The 18607-nt window shown below is 40.7% G+C and overlaps 1 protein-coding gene across 1 annotated transcript in view; it reads left to right on the top strand.

The window, feature by feature from the left end:
• The window catches only part of SVEP1 (sushi, von Willebrand factor type A, EGF and pentraxin domain containing 1), a 138563-nt gene that overhangs the window by 71560 nt on the left and 48396 nt on the right, over window positions 1-18607 (top strand). The window contains exons 15-28 of the mRNA XM_075137410.1: window positions 1760-1948; window positions 2282-2515; window positions 3017-3178; window positions 3920-4081; window positions 4897-5058; window positions 5663-5757; window positions 6923-7019; window positions 7687-7800; window positions 8677-8790; window positions 9810-10011; window positions 11033-11190; window positions 12358-12559; window positions 13197-13372; window positions 14749-14873. Coding sequence (XP_074993511.1) covers window positions 1760-1948; window positions 2282-2515; window positions 3017-3178; window positions 3920-4081; window positions 4897-5058; window positions 5663-5757; window positions 6923-7019; window positions 7687-7800; window positions 8677-8790; window positions 9810-10011; window positions 11033-11190; window positions 12358-12559; window positions 13197-13372; window positions 14749-14873 — 2192 coding nt within the window. The remainder of the gene's footprint in view (window positions 1-1759; window positions 1949-2281; window positions 2516-3016; window positions 3179-3919; window positions 4082-4896; window positions 5059-5662; window positions 5758-6922; window positions 7020-7686; window positions 7801-8676; window positions 8791-9809; window positions 10012-11032; window positions 11191-12357; window positions 12560-13196; window positions 13373-14748; window positions 14874-18607) is intronic.

The following is an 18607-nucleotide window of genomic DNA, read 5'->3' as shown; positions in this document are numbered from 1 at the left end:
GCTGCCTGGTTTTGGTACTGCTTCCTATATAGGGTAGAGGAAAAGTTTACTGAGGTGCTTCATGATGGGGAGGGATAAAAAAGAACACACACACAAACCTGCGTGGTTAACCTGGAGGAAAGCAACTTTTTAAAAACATACAGTTTCAAACCAAAATACTGAAGAAGTACAATAGATTGTTCTAGAGATTGTTAAGAAAATGAGGAGCATCCTTGATGGTGGTTCAGATCAGCACAGAACCCTCACAGTGTAAAGCTATACAAGCTTAAGTTTGCCCATTAGCTGAGAAATGACTTCATGTATGCAAGGGCAGATTTTGCAGGATGCCTGTAGCTATATCAGAGTGAAAGCTGTGACAGTCCTAGTGATTGTTCCCACTTTGCTTTATGCCAGGTAAGTTGTCATTTTCAGTCCATTTTCCAACAGGTTAGTGTCCATGTTGTACTGCTGTTGTCCTTGGCGTTTCTGAGTCCCATGGAGGTGCTCAGAGCAGAAAGGCTAAAAACAGATAACTTACATTACCTATCTTAGCAGGAGGCATTATGGCAGATCAACATCAGAATACGTATTCTGTCCCAGGATTGTGGCTCTCCTAGAGGTTAATAGTGGAGTTACTTGGTAGAGCTTCCTGTTTATTCTCACCTTTTAGATATGCTTCACTGAGTTTGGGAGCACATTTGTTTGTAATTGGACATGGGGGTGCTGGGTGTTCAGTTTGCAGTTGTCATCAGGGTAAGGATGAATATTGATGACAGCTGGAGCTAACTTGTAAAGGCACTTGGAGAGGATATGGTGTTGAGGGCAAGGGATATAGGGTCCTATTCTCTTCTGGTTCATGTCAACCTTATCAGAATAACCTTGCTGGTGTTTTTCTGGAGCTTCTCATGATTTTACACTGGGGAGGCAGGAGAGGAGAACTCTCCTCAGGTCACAAGAGTCAGCAGTTTAGAAAATTAGTTGTGGAATACTTACGTGGTATTTACCACAAAGCTGTGAAGGTTAACTTGTCCTAGTTTCCACTGTAAATTAAGCATAATCTAGGTGAGTGATAACAGGTAATTGGCAGAATGTTTTTTTATCTTCATGTTTTTTAAAAAAAAGAGCTAGATCAATGAAATAGACCATGCACCTCTAGATTTAGTCATTATGGAAAGGTAGGTTATGTTTAATTGTTTCGGGCTGAAAGTGTGTTATAGGTGAAGGACATTATACAGGGGGTGAATTTGACTCACTATGTGTAACAGGAAATGCCTGTCTGGGGGGAATAAACACATAAGGTAATGCCACCACCCTTTCCTGAGAGGGCAGACGATGGTAGAACTATTCAGGAGTTGTGAGGAGAAGATGCAGTGGAGACATGTGGCGTAGGCCGTGCTGTCTGTAATCGAGCAGGAAGAGGAAGAGAGACCAATATGGAATTGTTTAAGAAGATGTTGCTGGCAGGTGAGGGTCCATGCAAGACAGGGGAAGAGAAAGAATTGCAACCTGGAACTTTTATAGCAGTATTTCTATAAAGCTTTGGCTAACTGCACGAGATTCAGGATCTCTAGGATACCAGTTAGAAGTGAGACTGGTTTTTCCTCTTTCTTTAGTCAAAATGCTGGTACAATAGGCACTTGTGCGGAGGCAAAGCCAGCATGCGTCATCTGGAGCTTCAAACAGACCCCGTTCTATTGAGGATGTATTTTAGAAATAAGTACAGGCACTTATCTTCCACATGATGTTCCTTCTCTTTTTGTTCTTTCTTAATGCCTCACAGGACCTGCTGGCTGGGGGGCAGCAAACCAGCTAGATTATTCCTATGATGATTTTGTTGAGGCAGCGCAAGAAGATGACTTATCCAAGCATCTCTCTGCCTCTGTAAAGGCAGCACCTGCTCGAGTCAAAAGGCATAAGCTGAATGTTCCAATGACCGACCACAAAATCAAGTTAATATTTAACATCACGGGTGAGAGAAGTCAAAATATCGTCCTTCTCCTATTCCTTCTTTTTAAAAAACATGTTTCTAATACATTCAGTAAAACTTCGCCTTCAGTTTACAAAGCCTGCTGGAGATGCAGATGACAGTTTTCTGGAGACATTCATAGTCCCATTTCATCACAGACTTTCTGCTTGGGGGAAAGATCACAGCCTCATGTTCATGGAGAGCATTGTGCACATGGCCTGCTTTCCACTTTCCACTGGCAAGCTTGAGTGTTGCACTCTTGATATACTCCAGAGTATGCTGAAAGTGCTGACTGTAAAATCTGTGGGCTTTTTGTGTTTTCTGTTTATATCCCAGCTAGCGTGCCACTGCCTGGTGAAAGGAATGATACATTGGAACTGGAAAACCAGCGACGGCTCCTTAAAACTCTGGAGACGATCACGAACAGGCTGAATAGGACTCTCAATAAGCAACCCATGTATTCTTTTCAGTTTGCATCCGAACTCATTGTAGCTGACAGCAACTCACTGGAGTCCGAGAAGGCCTTTCTTTTCTGCAGGCCTGGTTCTGTGCTGAGGGGCAGAATGTGTGGTAAGCCAGATGACTTGCTCCTTACATATATTTAGAATCCTTTTGAAAAGCAAGGTTTTAGAGGATGTTTGCAGAGGGTTATGGTTTGACACAGTCCAGTGCTTGTGGTCTCCCAGAACAATAAACTGCAAAAATGCTTTGCACGGTTTGACTTCCATAGGATGTTTATGTTCCTAACCAAGGCCTGTGGAAAAAGGATGCTTTTGTACCCAGGATTCCACTCCCATGGGGAAATCAGGCGTATCCACACTTGCTGATACACAGGAAGACAGTGCTTGGTATGCAGTCTTTTAAGCCTATTAGTCTTGTGGGTGATGTGGAATTGGATTCAATTTCCTGTGTGTAGTGAGACCTTTGCAGTGTTCAGAGAAATGCCCCATTTGCTGAAGAACAGAATCACATTTCACATAAACAGGGCTTGACTAAATGGGAACCCCAGAGGCAAGACAAGTATGTATGGTTTTGCATTCTGAGGGGAACCTTATGTTTCCAATGTTACAGTCAACTGCCCTTTGGGTACCTATTACTCCCTGGAGCATCATACCTGTGAAAGCTGCTGGACTGGATCCTACCAAGATGAGGAAGGGCAGCTGGAATGCAAAAGTTGTCCATCTGGTAGCTATACTGAGTATCTTCACTCTAGGAGCATCTCTGAATGCAAAGGTGAGAACTTTGTCTTCTTCAGACAGCAACTTCTGAATGCCTGGTGGTATCCTTTTGGTCCCCATTGTGGGAGTATTGGAATGAGGTTAACCTGTGAAATGAGGAGCAGTCCTAACTGCCCCTTGATGCATATGTAAAGAGAAAACTCCAGGTTTTCACCACTGCTGTGGCATGCAGGATGTCTGGGCAGATGTTTTAAGAAGAGCTGGCCTTTGAGGCTTTGTTTAATTTCTGTCTTCCTTCTGTGAGATTGTGAGCCTGTTTTGCAGGGACTAATACAGTTAAAATAATGCCATTCTTGTCCTTGCCAGCCACTCTCCATCCTACCATGACCAAAGATGAAATGTCTGCATCCTACACTACAGTGCTCTGGCATTGAGCACCTCAGCACCCCTATCTCTTTGTGACTTGTTCTGAAAAAGAAGTTGCTCGTTTTATTTCCTGTTTATTGTTTTATCATTAATTTTGTTGATTAAAAATTAGTAACTGAGTTGCAATAAATCATCTGTGAAGCTGATTGGAAGAGAATTAACTGGTTAATAATTCACAAATGCACTATCAGTAACTTACCACAATTCTTTTTTTTCTTTTGCTCTTTGTACCCTACTTCAGACTAGAGTAAACTCTAGAAATAAAAGTCCTTGCGACAACGTATTGTGTTTTCAGCATTATTTTCAGAGGTTAGGAGCCATGTTTCCTGTTGGTCATTGCTTAATCTTTATAAATTCTTCTGCCTTATAGCTCAGTGCAAGCAGGGAATGTATTCACCTAATGGTCTTGAGACCTGTGAAACATGTCCACTTGGCACGTATCAGCCAGCATTTGGATCCAGGAATTGCATCTCCTGCCCGGAAAATACATCAACAGTAAAAAGAGGTGCAGTGGATGTCTCAGCTTGTGGAGGTTTGTAACAAAAGGGCCTATGAAATTTTTTAAATTAAACTCTAAAAATTTCTAAATTATGTTTAAACATCAGCTAATGTAATCCAATTCATCCACCTGAGATTGAATTCCATTTCTGGTTAAGTGTGGACAAAGTAGCATTTCCGAGCAAAATGATACGTCATTTCCTGGTACCCTGATTATTTCAAATGCCCTTCTTCTGATTTCCAAGATGGATTCTTATCTAAAGATGAATAAAACGAAATATGTGATGGGTACCTACATGAAAATAAAACCTTTTTCCTTACAGAAGAGAAAGGGAATGACAGGATGTTTGTCACTATTCTCTCCAGAACAGCTTCCACATCTTCTGTAAAAAAATACTGCATTTTAACACAGTTTGTTCAATAACTTTTTTCAAGAAACTGTCTTTGGGAAGCCTTGCCAGAAAGATTGCCAGGGGAAATAGTCTACAGGGATTAATGGTACAAAAAAGATGTCTTTTATCCTTACTCCTCCTTGAAGGAAAAAAAAAAAAGAAAAAAAAACCACAAAACAGGTGTGAGAGATAAAAGGGAAAGGAAGTTGAATTTGAAAGCTGTCCCCAGAGCAGCAAAAGGAATAGATAGAAATACTTCCCAGATATTTCCGTAGTCCTTTGAGAACCACATGCCACTTAACAGCATAATTTAAATAAGCATCTCCTAGAGTTGTGAATTCCTTTAAGTCTGAGGAGGGACTGTGAGGGGAGGAGAGAAAATTACCAAAAAGAGGTGGGGGAAGGTAGGGTGGAGGTGCAAGTGATCACTCAAAAAAATGTCCTTTTCTTCTTGCAGTACCATGTCTTGCAGGCGAGTTCTCTCGTACAGGTTTGACGCCTTGCTACCCCTGTCCCAGAGACTACTATCAGCCAGACCCTGGAAAGTCCTACTGCTTGTCATGTCCCTTTTATGGAACAACTACTGTCATTGGTGCCAGATCCATCACAGATTGTTCAAGTAAGCCACATTATCTCTGCTGGAGAAAAGTGAATAAAGGGAACATCTGAAGGATGGCCAGCAGTAGCCTTAACAAAAAACATCTCACTTACTCTCCTAACAAATGTAGACCTTCCATTTCAACCAGTGAAGTTGACAACTGGTTTTGCCGACTGGTGTTGCCTCTGTGTTATGTGGAAGGAGTGACTGTGTGATACACACCAAGGCTCAATAACAGTATACATATACAGAGTGTGTATATACACACATACACACACACATTGCATGTGTATATTATATATATACACTATAGAGAGAGTTATATGTATATATACAAATATGTGTATGGATGTATGTGGGTGTGTATAAATACGCAGAAAATATATTTTATATGTATACACACATATATGTGTTTTAGAAATGTATGTGCTTACAAATACATATTTGTGTAAAATAAAAATAAAATACTATGTGGTTTCTGTAAAGTTTGCTTTTTATTCCCACAAATTCACTTTTTTCAACATATCTTTAGATGCATTACTAACATGCAACTATTAGGCCCTCATGGAATAGGGACCTTGCCATACAATATTATTAACAGCATTTTCATATCTTTCCTCTTTAGGTTTTGGCTCTACTTTTTCAGCAGCTGAGGAAAGTGTAATGATGGTACCAGCCTCTCCAGAAAATATCAGCAAGCAGTACAAAGTCAGCAGTCAGGCAAGGACAAGATGTATTTTCCAATGTTATCAAATGAAAGAAAGAGTGCCTTATGCAGCAATAAATGACTAAGGCCTTTATAAATGTAATTGTTATGCTGACTATATTTCCTGAAGAGATGAGAGCGATGGTCATGAGGGGAACACTCAAACTCTCTTTGTAATCATAGAAGCACTTTGGCAGAACAAAGGAGGCTGCATCAGCTATTGGCAATCTTAAATTCTGGACTTGAAGCCTTCACCTGATGTATGAAATATTTATCACGCTTACAAAAGAAATGTGAACTCCATGGAGACGGTTCAGCCAATCTGTAAAAAGTAGATTGACCATTCTCAGTCATTTGATGTCTTCCATATGCTGAATTCCAGAAAATGCTACCGGGCATCTAAGTCCCAGTTATAAAATCTTTGTTTTACTTATTGCAACATAGATACACTTGAGAGGAGGCAAGCAGAGCTCCCTTCTGCTGTGAGTACCCCCTTTGAAATACAAGCAAGTCCTCATGTGGTAGAAACTATTCCAGTAACAGTGTTTGCTGGAGATGCACCCTTACCCCCACCATCTCCCCCCCAGTCTGTAACTCTGACAAGACTGCTTTGTTTGAATCTAAAGTTAGGATATTGTGTAAATAGGAGCAAAATTCACTGATGATAAATTTGCCTGAACAATTATATAACATATAGACAGGTGACAAACTGATCTCCTATGGTTTTAGCTTACATTTACTCAGCTGAATTCAGGTTTGCTACGTTAGCAAAAATAATGCCATACAGTGAAGTTCCCCACCCGTTTATCTGATGACCAGTAGCAGGAAATGATTAGCCAGTGCAAAAGGAGGCAAAGTGGAGAACTCTCATATAGAAGGTAGCATAATATAAAATGTCACCTGTGAAGAAAGTTCTAAGGGAACAACTGTGATGATCACATTTTGCTAAGTAAAAGGTCATTTTAAAATAATAATTCAGATTCCTGGTATTTTTCTCTAGAAAAAAGAATGGTTGATGTGCTGAGGAGACAAAGAGGAAGAGCTAGAAATTAATGCCAGTGACTTTTTTCCCCCCAGCTTTCCAAAGTGACTATAGGGTGTGCAGTTTAAAATGAGAATATTTTGTTCCACCTGTGTTTCCACCTTTACCTGTAATTGTATTATTCTTGCCTCTGGCAGGTCTTTCATGAGTGTTTTCTGGAACCATGCCGCAACAATGGGACATGCAAACAGTTGGGAAGTGGATATATTTGCATATGCCCACTTGGATATACAGGTAAAAAATTGAAAAGCAGGTGGAGGAGCTAACATGTCTCCATGCACTTAACATGAGCAAGCATAAAGGCGCAAAACATTTCAGTGCAAGAGTATAGCCTAACTAATTGGAATATCCATCACAGATTTACCATACAAAAGTGTCAAGAAAAGAAATAGTTTCTCATGTTCTTGCTGAATTACATCGTGTTTGGCAGAAAAGGATTTTGAATGCGGTTTCTTTTAGTGGAGTTAGTAGATTTGAAAATCCTATCACTTGGCAATATTTATGATTAGCAAATCTGGAAATTTGCACTCTACACAGCTAATTCCACCAGATCTGCCCGTACTCCTCTTCACTGTTAGCTTCCCAGTTGCTTCAAAGCAAACATTTGACTTATTATTCAGCTATTATCAAGAAGTGATCTCTGTTACTTGTGATAGGTATTAAGTGCCAGTATCTGGAATTGATCACTCTGTTGCCCAACGTGCATCATACCTTTCTAATAGCATTTTGTCTCAGGTCTGTGTTAAAACACAATCTAAAGAGAAGGCAATAAACCTGAATGTCTGGTAATGTACACAATTAATCAGTCATGTTTTCCTACACTAAGTAGTCATGACTTCTGTGTTGCTGAACAATTTCAAATTTTGTCTCCCTGTTCTCAGTCCTTTATTTTGCATTCTAGGCTTGAAATGTGAAACAGAAGTTGATGAGTGTAAATCATCTCCTTGTCACAACAATGGAATGTGTAAAGATGGCATTGGGACCTTTGTTTGCCATTGTCAACCAGGCTATTCAGGTAATTTGTTTCACTTCGTAGCTCTTCTTCAGACAGGCATTGTTTCTGTGCCAAGTAGATAACACAAAACACAAGGGCTGTATAATTCCAGGGATGTGGAATTAACAGGAAAGCAATCTGATCTACAGGTTAGAGTGAGGTTCTACTGTATGTGAATAGGTTTTGAAATAAAAGGATGGGCATTCAAGGACAGTCTGTGTGCGTGTTTGTGCATGTATACTTCTGTTTTGTGACATTTCAGGTCTGAAAAAAAAAAGGAATGAAGTTTAGGGAATTAGTAAATACTCACAGGGAAAATGCTTGTGAGACTGAATACGGCCTGACGAGACAAAGCATTTATGCAGTTGCTTTACTGCAGCACTATGAGTAAGTGAGTGGGCTTTTTCTTACCTTTTATCTCAGTCTTTTTAACTCTTACGTGCATGCATGTTGAAGATATTGAAATCTGCGGGGAAACTGACATGCTTGAGTACTTCGCCAAAACAGCATCTAATTTCTAAATATTGAAATAAACTATTGAGGAGATAATTTTGTGTGATTAAAAAAAAGGCCTGGTGTTTTCTACCGGAAATGGTCTCCTTCATTTTTCATGTTTATGGCTATACATTTATCGACAGCAACACTTGCTGGATATTTTTTAAACTTTATAAAGACAAACCGTGGACTTTGCATCTTTCACATCCCAGCATCTAAATAACACAGGTGATCTCTGTAGATGTTTGCAGTAGAGCAGTCAAATACGGAATTTTATCATCTGATCTCGGTAGCCTTTTGTTATGCCAGCAGCATGGTGCTATTCTGTCTTCCACATTCAGTCACTGCAGCGTGCAGACCTTGAATGTCTTGATCATGCCTTGTAACCCTTGCTGTTTGAAGGTCTCTTGTGTGAGGAGGACGTAAATGAATGTAGCTCCAGTCCGTGTTTGAATGGAGCCCACTGTGTTGATGGCAAGAACGGTTACTACTGCACTTGTGCAAAAGGGTTCGCAGGTACTCCTTTTTCTGTTTAAGTCAGCCTTCACTCTTTCTGACCAAAAAAGATGTCTTCCTACCCTTCCTACCCTGTCCAAATCTCATTGCTATATATATTACATATATTATATGTTGATATGGATGTACTAAATTCCCTAGGTCAGTGTAATCTCTCAGAGTCCCTGTAGTGTAAGTGTGGCTTCAGAAGGATTTACTAAGTGATCGGTCTTCTATTCCTAATTTTGCCATGAGCTCACTGTGTGATGTTGAGGAAAGAATAAGGACATTCACATGGGTGCAAATTGTTATTTTTAATTTTATTTAAAAAAGAAAAATATTATAACACTAGACAAGATGGTCTATATTAAAACATGGGACATGGTTTAGTGGGCATAGTGGTGTTGGGTTGACGGTTGGACTCGATGATCTTAGAGGTCTTTTCCAACCTTAATGATTCTATGATTCTAACTCCCCATTCCCATACTCAGCTTTCTGCTGCTTTCATAGATTTCTGTAACAGCTAGACATACCATAGACATGTTGATTATCGTGTTGCCAAAGAGCCCTACTATAAAATCACACGCAGTTTCTTCTTTCTTCATTCTTCAGTGCTAGTAACATAGACCCTCTTTCACAGCAGAAATCCCAGGATCAAGTGTTTCTGGCTTTCATGTTTCTCCTTAGAGTTAAGGTTCCAGCTAAATGTCTTTTGTAGCAGCTTTTCATTAGTTGCTTAGAATAGTTTCTCAGGTGATTTCCTGATTCAGCCCAAATTACTCACATAATGGGCAATATCCGTTTAAATTCTGCACAGTTTGCTAAGTGTTAATTTCTACAACTGCAAAGATGGTTTCTGTAATTCTTCTACGACCACTTAACCTCAGTTAATGGAGTAAATCCCAGACTTGCATGGCTACCCTGCTGTTTGACGTTTCCCAGAAGATCGGCAACAGTCCTTAAAAAAACAGAGATGGGTTAGTAATCTTCTTTCTTAGGTTAGTTCAAAGCAGAGCTGTGACTTTGTTTTTTTTTCTCAGGTGCTCACTGTGAAACGGAGGTCAATGAATGCCTTTCAAACCCGTGTCTTAATAGGGCTATTTGCGAAGATCGAGTTGGCAGTTTCTCCTGCAAGTGCCTCCCAGGTTTTACTGGTGTCTTGTGTGAAAGAAACATCGATGAGTGTCTCAGCAGACCCTGTAGGAATGGAGCTACGTGCAGAGATGGTATCAACAGCTTCAGGTGAAAAACAGATGATTGATGTAATACAGCATGGAAAGTCAGTATGTTGTGGCGCTTCAGCTTTCTTAGATTTCAGCAAGGCATTTGGCAGCCTGATCCAACATAAATGGTCCCCTCTGCACACTGAAGGAGATTTTAGAAGGCAAGAAAATAAATCCTAGTGTCCTCACTCTTAAAAAATTCCAAGGTAGACAGCAAAGAAAATATGCAGTTTGAAGTGTAAACGTGGTAGGACTGCATGGTTTTAATATTGATCTTCCAAAAGAAATCCACTTTCCCAAGCTTCAAGGGCTTGTCTTGCTTTCCACTAGAAGAATAGGTGATGATCAGTTATGTACCTGATAATATAGCCTGCAAGACAGGGATAGCTGTACATACTGAGAATACAGAGATTAAAATACAAACACCAATGGGATCTTCCAGATATTTCTTTCTATGCCTTAGGGTATCTGAACTCAGATCAGCAGTTACAAATACCAATAGCAGTGTCGTATCCTAGATCACTGTAGAGATAGAGAGATGGATCAGCTGTTGCTGTCTGGGTTTAATAACTCTTTCCCTCCACAAAGCCCCAGAAGTTTTGGTGCCTTTCAAAGGCCTCAGTTTTCCAACTACCAGAGGTTTTAGTGCTTTTCTACTGCCTTAGTTTTCCCTCAGTGTAAGCATATATGCCTAAAAAGTCGAGTACCTCTCGTCTATAATTCTGTGAACTCTAGAAGACATGCTTCACTTACAGGAATGCAATGATTGCCTCTCCCAATTTCATCTGAAGAAATGCAGACACTGTGTTTAAATATTGAATTGTCCTTATCAAGAAGAAATATACAGCTAATAGAATACAAGCATACTTAAAGGAACAACGAAAACAAAACTCCATTAATTCTGTAGTATCTCTTCTGTTGATTCCCCCCCCCGTCCTCCCCACTATATGCCATTCCCATTGGCGGGCCTGGCCTCATGGCCAGGATTCTTTTTTGTGGCAGCAGCCACTTTTGAAATGTGCTTCTCTTTTCTTCCGTAGGTGTCTATGTGTGACAGGGTACACAGGACTAAACTGTGAAGTGAACATCAATGACTGTGACTCCAGTCCCTGCTTAAACCAAGCCACCTGTGTGGATGCCTTGAACTCGTACGTTTGTAAATGTCCCCCTGGCTTTACAGGCAGCAGGTGTGAAACAGGTACACAGGACCAAGTGTCAGAAAAAGGTGGCTTGACTAAGTCTCTGGGCAAGATTTGCACTGACTGGGCTGATTTCCTACAGCTTCCCCAGAAAGCAGCTAGGGTGGTGGGACTCAGAGGCTGAGTGGAGCTTGTGTGACTGCAGTGTTAATAAGCGTAACTGCAGACAAGTAACAGCATGCGTGCTATGTCATATTTACGTTCATTTCTCTTTTCTAAGGCGCACTTACATCTTTTTAATACCTAGTAGGTCTATCAAGTTTAATTTGTATTTGCTCTGTGTATCTGAGTTAATTAGCTGTTTCTTACAAGGCATCTTGTATTTCATGTAGGGCTTTGCATCATAGGGTTAGAGATTAGTATGTGGTAGCCTCAGCTTTAGAAGTCCTAAAGGGCATCAAGTTCCTGTGGTCGGGCAAAATGGGTCACACCTAGTGCAACTTCCTGGATGATGCTGAAGTTAGACCACAGAACCACGAGGCTCAAATCCATTTGTCTTTTAGCCACTCCATGGAAATCATAAAGTGTTATGTTAGTAGCTGATGAATCTTTAAACAGCAGCTGAAGAACCCGTGTTGATTTTACAGAGACAGTAGAGGACATACAGGTCATTTAGACGTACCTATGTCTGAGTTTAATAACACCCAGCTTTCAGGAGAGCTCCACTTGGTACATTTACATATGGTATCCTTGTAAAGCATCTTACTCTGCATTGAAGAGCAGCACAGAAGTGGTGTTCCATACCAGTGCAGTGTATTACAGTGAGTCCAGAGCAGAAAAAAATTCTTTTTTTTTTTCTTTTGTAATCTTGTCTTTTGTGAATAAAATGGAACCAGCTGATCACACCTCTTTGGGTTGTTGGATGGCAGATGGGTATGTCATTTCATTGATAGAGGACTGAAAAGCAAGGTTGATGTTCATGGTTTGTTAGATATCAGCTTCTTTTCTGGTCATTTTTCTTCAGATCATGTGTGTTTTCTAGCTCTGGAAAGCCCTGTGTGCTGCTGATGATGGACTGCCATACATTCTTTCTATCTCATCAATTTAAAGTGAATAGTTTTTGTAGATGGGTTGCATTCCATTTTATTGCATTTGCTTAGATTCCATTTGATTCTTTTTCTGGTTTTCAGGAATGTAGCTCTGAAAACTCTTTGTCTTTGTTGCAGAACAGTCCTCTGGTTTCAATCTTGATTTTGAAGTCTCTGGTATCTATGGATACGTCATGCTTGATGGTGTTTTCCCATCTCTTGGTGACATCACCTGTACATTCTGGATGAAATCCACTGACACCACAAACTATGGGACTCCCATTTCTTATGCAGTGGAGAATGGAAGTGATAATGCATTTCTTCTGACTGATTACAATGGGTAAATCACAGTTCTGCTTTTCTGTAGCTTACCGATGTCTTGAACTGATAAAGAAAGCATAGACCAGAAGTCTGAATATCAGCTTTGCCTACTTTGGGGTAGAAAAATCTGCATCCAAACTCTGTAGCTGGAGTTGCCTCTTTGTTTTGTTTTTCTCCTTGCTTTGTTTCCTTCACTTTTTGCCAAATAGAAGAGTAATAGCAAGAAAGCAGTGAAGTTTAGAAAGCAGGATATTTTTGTCTGGACTACATTTACATCATGTTTAAATGATGCATTGAGACAATGTTTGGATAAAATGGAGCTCAGCACTCGGAGTACTTGTCATGTGACTCCAAAAGCAGGGATGGACCCAAGGGGCAAGTGTAAGAATCCACTATGCAGCCAGGACTTGAGTCTTCATGTTTTGGTACAAAATCACATTACTTATTTCACCATGCTTTGCATATGATAACCGTAACTTCCAAGTTCTCTGAGAGAGAGATATCTTGCATGATGATCTTTCAGGAGAGATTTCTTGTATGCTGTAGACACGGTTACCTCGTTTGGCAAATAACATTTCTTTGAGTCTTATGGGACAGGCCACACTTTTAAAGTTGCTGCATGCAACTGAGTATGCCTTCATCTTCCTTCCACGCAGCTGGGTTCTTTATGTAAATGGGAAAGAAAGGATCACAGACTGTCCTTCAGTGAACGATGGTAACTGGCACCACATTGCAGTCACATGGACATGCACGGATGGGGCATGGAAAGTGTACATCGATGGAAAACTGTCTGATGGAGGCAGCGGGCTCTCTGTTGGCTCAAAAATCCCTGGTATGCTTTATTTATATGACACCAGATCCATTGCCTTTGTTCTGTTTTTATTGCAGAATTTGCTGTGCCTGCAAGGAAATGTTTATTTTGGTGTTTTTAGTAGTTTTCACATTTTCAACGTTTATGCAGGGCTCATGTTTGCTATTCTTGTTCATGAGAACAGTTCCCTCACTCAGCCTCACTGAAGACAAAGTGCACATTTCTAGGGTGAAGTAGTAGGTAACTTGTTTTGGGGGTGACAGAGTTTAGTCCACAAAGGATCCTGTGCTGAGCTGATTTTTGGAATGGCTTTGTGAGAATAGGTTTCCCACACAACAAACTTAAGTTTTACTGGCATTTCCCTTACAAATGTGTGCTCAGAGTTGATTGAATTAGCCTTCTGCTGTTACTTTCTGACATCTTTTTAAAGTTTTATGTTTGCATTTTTTTCCTAACAATGTGGGTTTTGCTATTTCATTATTTCCTGTGATCAGCAGTCTTTCCAGTAATATATAATATTTATATTTATATAATATTATATTTATAATATAATAAAAAAGGAATACCTTCATCATTGAAAAGCTGTGAAAGGCCTGATGTTAGATTGCTGCAAAGAGATTTGATTTTGATAGTGTTTTCATACTGCCACCCTCGGAATTTACACAGAGTTTCAAAAAACTATCTGTATTAAAAAAAAAAATAGTGAAGCGATTTAGTCTGTGTATCTTATGCTTGCCCCTGTCTTTCCTGATTACATTGGAGTTATCTCCAGAGACAAGACCTAAGGAAGTGTGCAGTCTCCATTACTTTTTGCCCTTGTCTAGACACCCTGTGACATACAAAATGCATGTCTACATCATCTGTGCCACTGATCGAGGAGAAGAAATTTAATGTTTATGGCATGTCAGAACGTTGATTGTCTAATCACCAATGTGCTTCTGAGGGTTTGGAATCATATTTGTTCTATCTGGCTTTCTAAGCTTTTTTTTAAAGCAGGAAGTGCAAACTAGCATGTAAAATAGGCCTCACCTGCTCAAAACTTCATTTTGCATTGCTCTGTAATATGCTTCAAATACTGAGCTAGAAGTGGTCTCTTAGAGCCAATACCATTCCTGAAGCAGCTATGTAAAGTTTCTGCTCTGCTCAGCATGAGTTCAGCACTAATGTGTATTTGAGAGTCACTCCCAAATTGTTATGCTCCTTAACCTCAGTCTAGCATAAGGCTTCCCAGAGGTTTGCTGAGAGAATTTTTTGAAGGTAGCTTGTCTCCTGCACTGCAAAATCTTAGTAACATAGGGTAGCAAAAGTTTTGTTTTGCTTAGTTTTTGATCTTCCTATGGGGATCCCTGCTGTAAGGCTTTGTTTCCTGTTCCTGTTCTAATTCTCTCTGCGTTTAGGTGGTGGTGCACTTGTACTGGGTCAAGAGCAAGATCAGAAAGGAGAAGGATTCAACCCAGCTGAATCTTTTGTGGGCTCCATCAGCCAGCTCAACATCTGGGACCATGTCCTGTCTCCACAGCAGGTAAGTCCTTACTGCAGTGTTTGAGCACAGGGTCTGAGCGTAGAGTGAACATTTGAAACGGCATTCAGAGTTAGCATATGGGATAGAACTCTGTTCTCACAGAAGTCAGTGGGGACCAGGTGAAGTCTGGCTTAGGGTAATAAGCTTAGTGTAGTAAGCAGAGTAGCTTTAAGCAAAACTAGGTGTGGTAAAATCAACACTGAGTCACCTTCTATTTTGACTGAGCCTTTCTGTATTATGTAGCTTTGAAAGAGAAGTGAAGGCATACACAAAAGTTAGCAGTCTTGTTAGAAGAGGGAGAAAACCCAACAAAACAAGCTCAGGACTTGTATTACAGATTACAGTTCCCTCATCCTGCTGTGTGAAGGCACCGGTAAAACCTCAGAGGGGAGGCATCAGAATTTCTGTCAATGCATTAGACACTATGAAAAATCTGAACTATATAGTCCCAGGAAAAGTCTGAATGGGCAGCATAACTGAATATTAGGCTACTTTTATTCAGGTACCAAAAATAAAGGTTTGGCACTAAACTTTCACAGAATTAAAAAATCAGTGTAGATCAAAAGATGTCTCCAAGGACAGTGATCCCTCAGCTTCTCTGGGAGACAAGCTTCAGTGCTCAGTTATCCTTGGAGTGAAATTTTTTTCTTTATATCTAGCTGGGGCTTCCCACTTCCATTTATGACCACTGTTTCTGTCTCCCACCATGCACTGCTGTGAAGAGCCTGGCTCTATATACCTCCCATAGGTACCGGGGGCTGCCGTTAGGTGTCTCCAAAGCTGCCTCGGCTCCAGGCTGAACCAGCCTTGGTCCCACAGCTTCTTCTCACAGGGCAAATGCTCCAGCCCATCACCTTTTTGATGCCCTCCCCTGAACTTGCTCCAGCTTGTCAATGTCTTCCTTGTACTGAGGAGCCCAAAATGGAATGCAATACTCCAGATGTGGTCTAATAAGCACTGAGAAGAGGGAATAATCCCTTCCTTGGTTTTCTGGTTGTCACCCTGTTTACACAGCCGAGGATGCTGTTGGTCCTCATTATTGCCAGGGCACACAGCTGGCCGACACTCAGCTCACCACCTGCCAGAGCCCCTAGGTCCTTTTCCACAGAGCTACTGCCTCTCCAGGCTTTCGCCAGCCTGCATCATTCAAAGGTTTTTCCTTCCTGTTTGTTCTTGTTGAATTTCATGAGGTCTGTGTTGGCCCATTCCTCCAGCCTGTCGAGGTCCCTAAAGATGCAGCTCTGTCCTTGAGCAGAGACAGACCTGCAGACTGGGCCTCCCAGTTTGATATTTTCTGCAAACCTGATGACGGTGTGCTCCATCACCACTTCCTGGTCATTAGTATTTCAATCCTGAAGGTCAGAAATTATTAAACTGTTGGTAACACTTGAACAGCAAGGACTAATGTTCAAAGTTAGAGGCATTTCTTGGGGGAAGAGGTTTTGGATTAAAAGGTTTTGCTCTTCTGGTGCTTTTTTAAGGTTTTACCACTATTTGGTGGTTTATCACTGTTTGTTATCCATGATCCAAATAAGAAATAACAAAATGAACAGAAAATAGAAGTAAAGCAGAATCTTTGGTTCTAGCATCCAAATGTCTCCTCTGCTTCTTTCTCCTTTTCTTTGCTACTTTGGCTTTCTGCTAGGTTCAGAACTACCCAGCAATCTGCTACTGTTCTTGGCTTTTGAGGTCACTAACTGTTGCATTGCCAAGTCAAATCTTCAGGTTTTTGTTCACTAGCAGTTTTGAGGCTGATAAGTATACATGTGATTTTACAGGACGCACTGGTGAAGAGGTTAAGTACGATTTTCTGAGTCTTTCTCAGTAGTCGTCTGTCTTTAATGACAGGCGTGATTAAATTCCCATTTGCTTCAAATGCAATACAGTTAGAACAAGGAAGAAAATCCTGCTCTTCATGGTATCCATATTACTCATCTGAAAAGACAGATGTGAGACTAGACAGGGAGCTGAGCCAAATAAGCTTCCTATAAAATTTTTACCTCATTCATTTTGGAGCTTGGGATGGTAAATCACTATCATTATCTGTTATTATCAGTTTTGTTGTGGCCAGCTGGAACTGTTCGGTAAGTCTTACCTTCCTATTCTCAGCCATAAAGGAAAGCAGCGTGACAGAATATGTTGCCCAGTGAATAACGTAAAGGCAAAGTCCACTCTTTAAGATTTTTCTTTGTGTACTTTAGTTGCTCATCCACTTGCACATTAATTTTGTATAGGTAAACCAACAGTCTGGTTGTTTGTTGCTGAGTAGACAGCAGTAGAAATATGCATTGTCTATATGGGACTGTGAGGTCCTTTCTGGTCCTCCATTCTCCACCATATGGCTTGGAAGGGCTGATTCCCAAACCTGCCTTTCCCACACTGGAAATTTTTCCCTGCAGATTCCTTGCAGTTTATTTGCAGCCCTTGGCCTAAGCAGTTTCCATCAGCACTTACTGTTGAAGTGAGGTCTTTGAAATTACCTCAGAATAAACAGAGCAGGTTGCTCTTTTCTCCAGCTAAGCTGACTCTAGAAGAGCCTGATCCACATCACTGGAGTTCAGGGTAGGGCGAATGTGAGAATAATTCGGTCTGAGGTTCATGGTGTACCTTCCTTTCTCACACAGGCAGACAGTATAGCACATTATTCTTGTTAGTTGATTTCATCTGCTGGAGACTTGACAGAAGCCAGTCACCTTTCTGAGAAAGGCAGTTTCCCTACTGTTCGACATGAACTGGGCAAACCTGTGCTTTCTAACCAGCTAGCTGTGCCCTGAAGCCATGCTGCATGTATAGTATGGGTAGGCTGGCTGTGCTGAGATGTACACAGCCCACTGGGCTGCTTATTGTTGCTCATCTTAATTCATTTTTTCACGCTGCTGAAGGAAACGTTCCTTTCTCCCTGCCAGGCAATTACTGGAATGACCCTCCAGTACAGAAGAGCCAAAGCGTAGGAAGTAGTCTCGGTAGCCTAATTACTACCATGTTCTCTTAACTGAATAACCATCTTTTCTCCATAGACCACTTCCCTTTCTGATATCTTAAAAGAAGAGGAAATCCTTAATTATCCCTTTACTGCACATTTATCCTCCTCAGTGCATATATGTTTTTTTTAGCAATTCCATGGCTGAGATATGACTGCATCTGCCCTGATAGGGAGAAACGTAATGGGGAGTACTGTGCCAATAATACACCTTAGTCTCAGTCACCTTCTGGGACTATTTCTTTTCTGTTCTTGGAGTTATAGTGAACAAAGGCAATGCAGAGTGAATCCAAAGCCCTGGTCTTTCATTTGCAGTTTTAAAACATTTTCATGTAGTAGCAATCTCCCTGAGCATCCGATGGAACTAGATGGCCATCTTTTTTACAAATGTTGGGGTTGGGACATCTGAGCTCCTTCCAGGGGACCACTATGGAATATTTACGTGACATCCCATCATTAAGGGTCTATCTGCATATTCTTAACATTGCATATAATTTACACTGGTGTCTGAATAGCTTCGAAGTGCTGTGCCATCTGGGGTTGTAATCCCTAAGCTCCTTCTATTGGTGGCCAGATAGAAATATAACAAGGCCACTATGTTTAATAGATTCTCAGAGCCACAGTGAAGAAGTAGAAATATTTTTACCTTACCGAAGTAATTTTTTTTTTTTACATTAAAATAAATACTGAAACAGCTTAAGGATTCCCATTGGCATTTCAGTTTTTTATAGTAAGAATGCAAAAGAAACCCCTA

The sequence above is a fragment of the Calonectris borealis genome, chromosome Z, assembly GCF_964195595.1.
Source record: "Calonectris borealis chromosome Z, bCalBor7.hap1.2, whole genome shotgun sequence".
In the NCBI taxonomy this organism is placed as follows: Eukaryota; Metazoa; Chordata; class Aves; order Procellariiformes; family Procellariidae; genus Calonectris; species Calonectris borealis.
The sequence above is the reverse complement of the archived record's forward strand: the minus strand, read 5'-3'. Positions and strand labels throughout refer to the sequence as shown.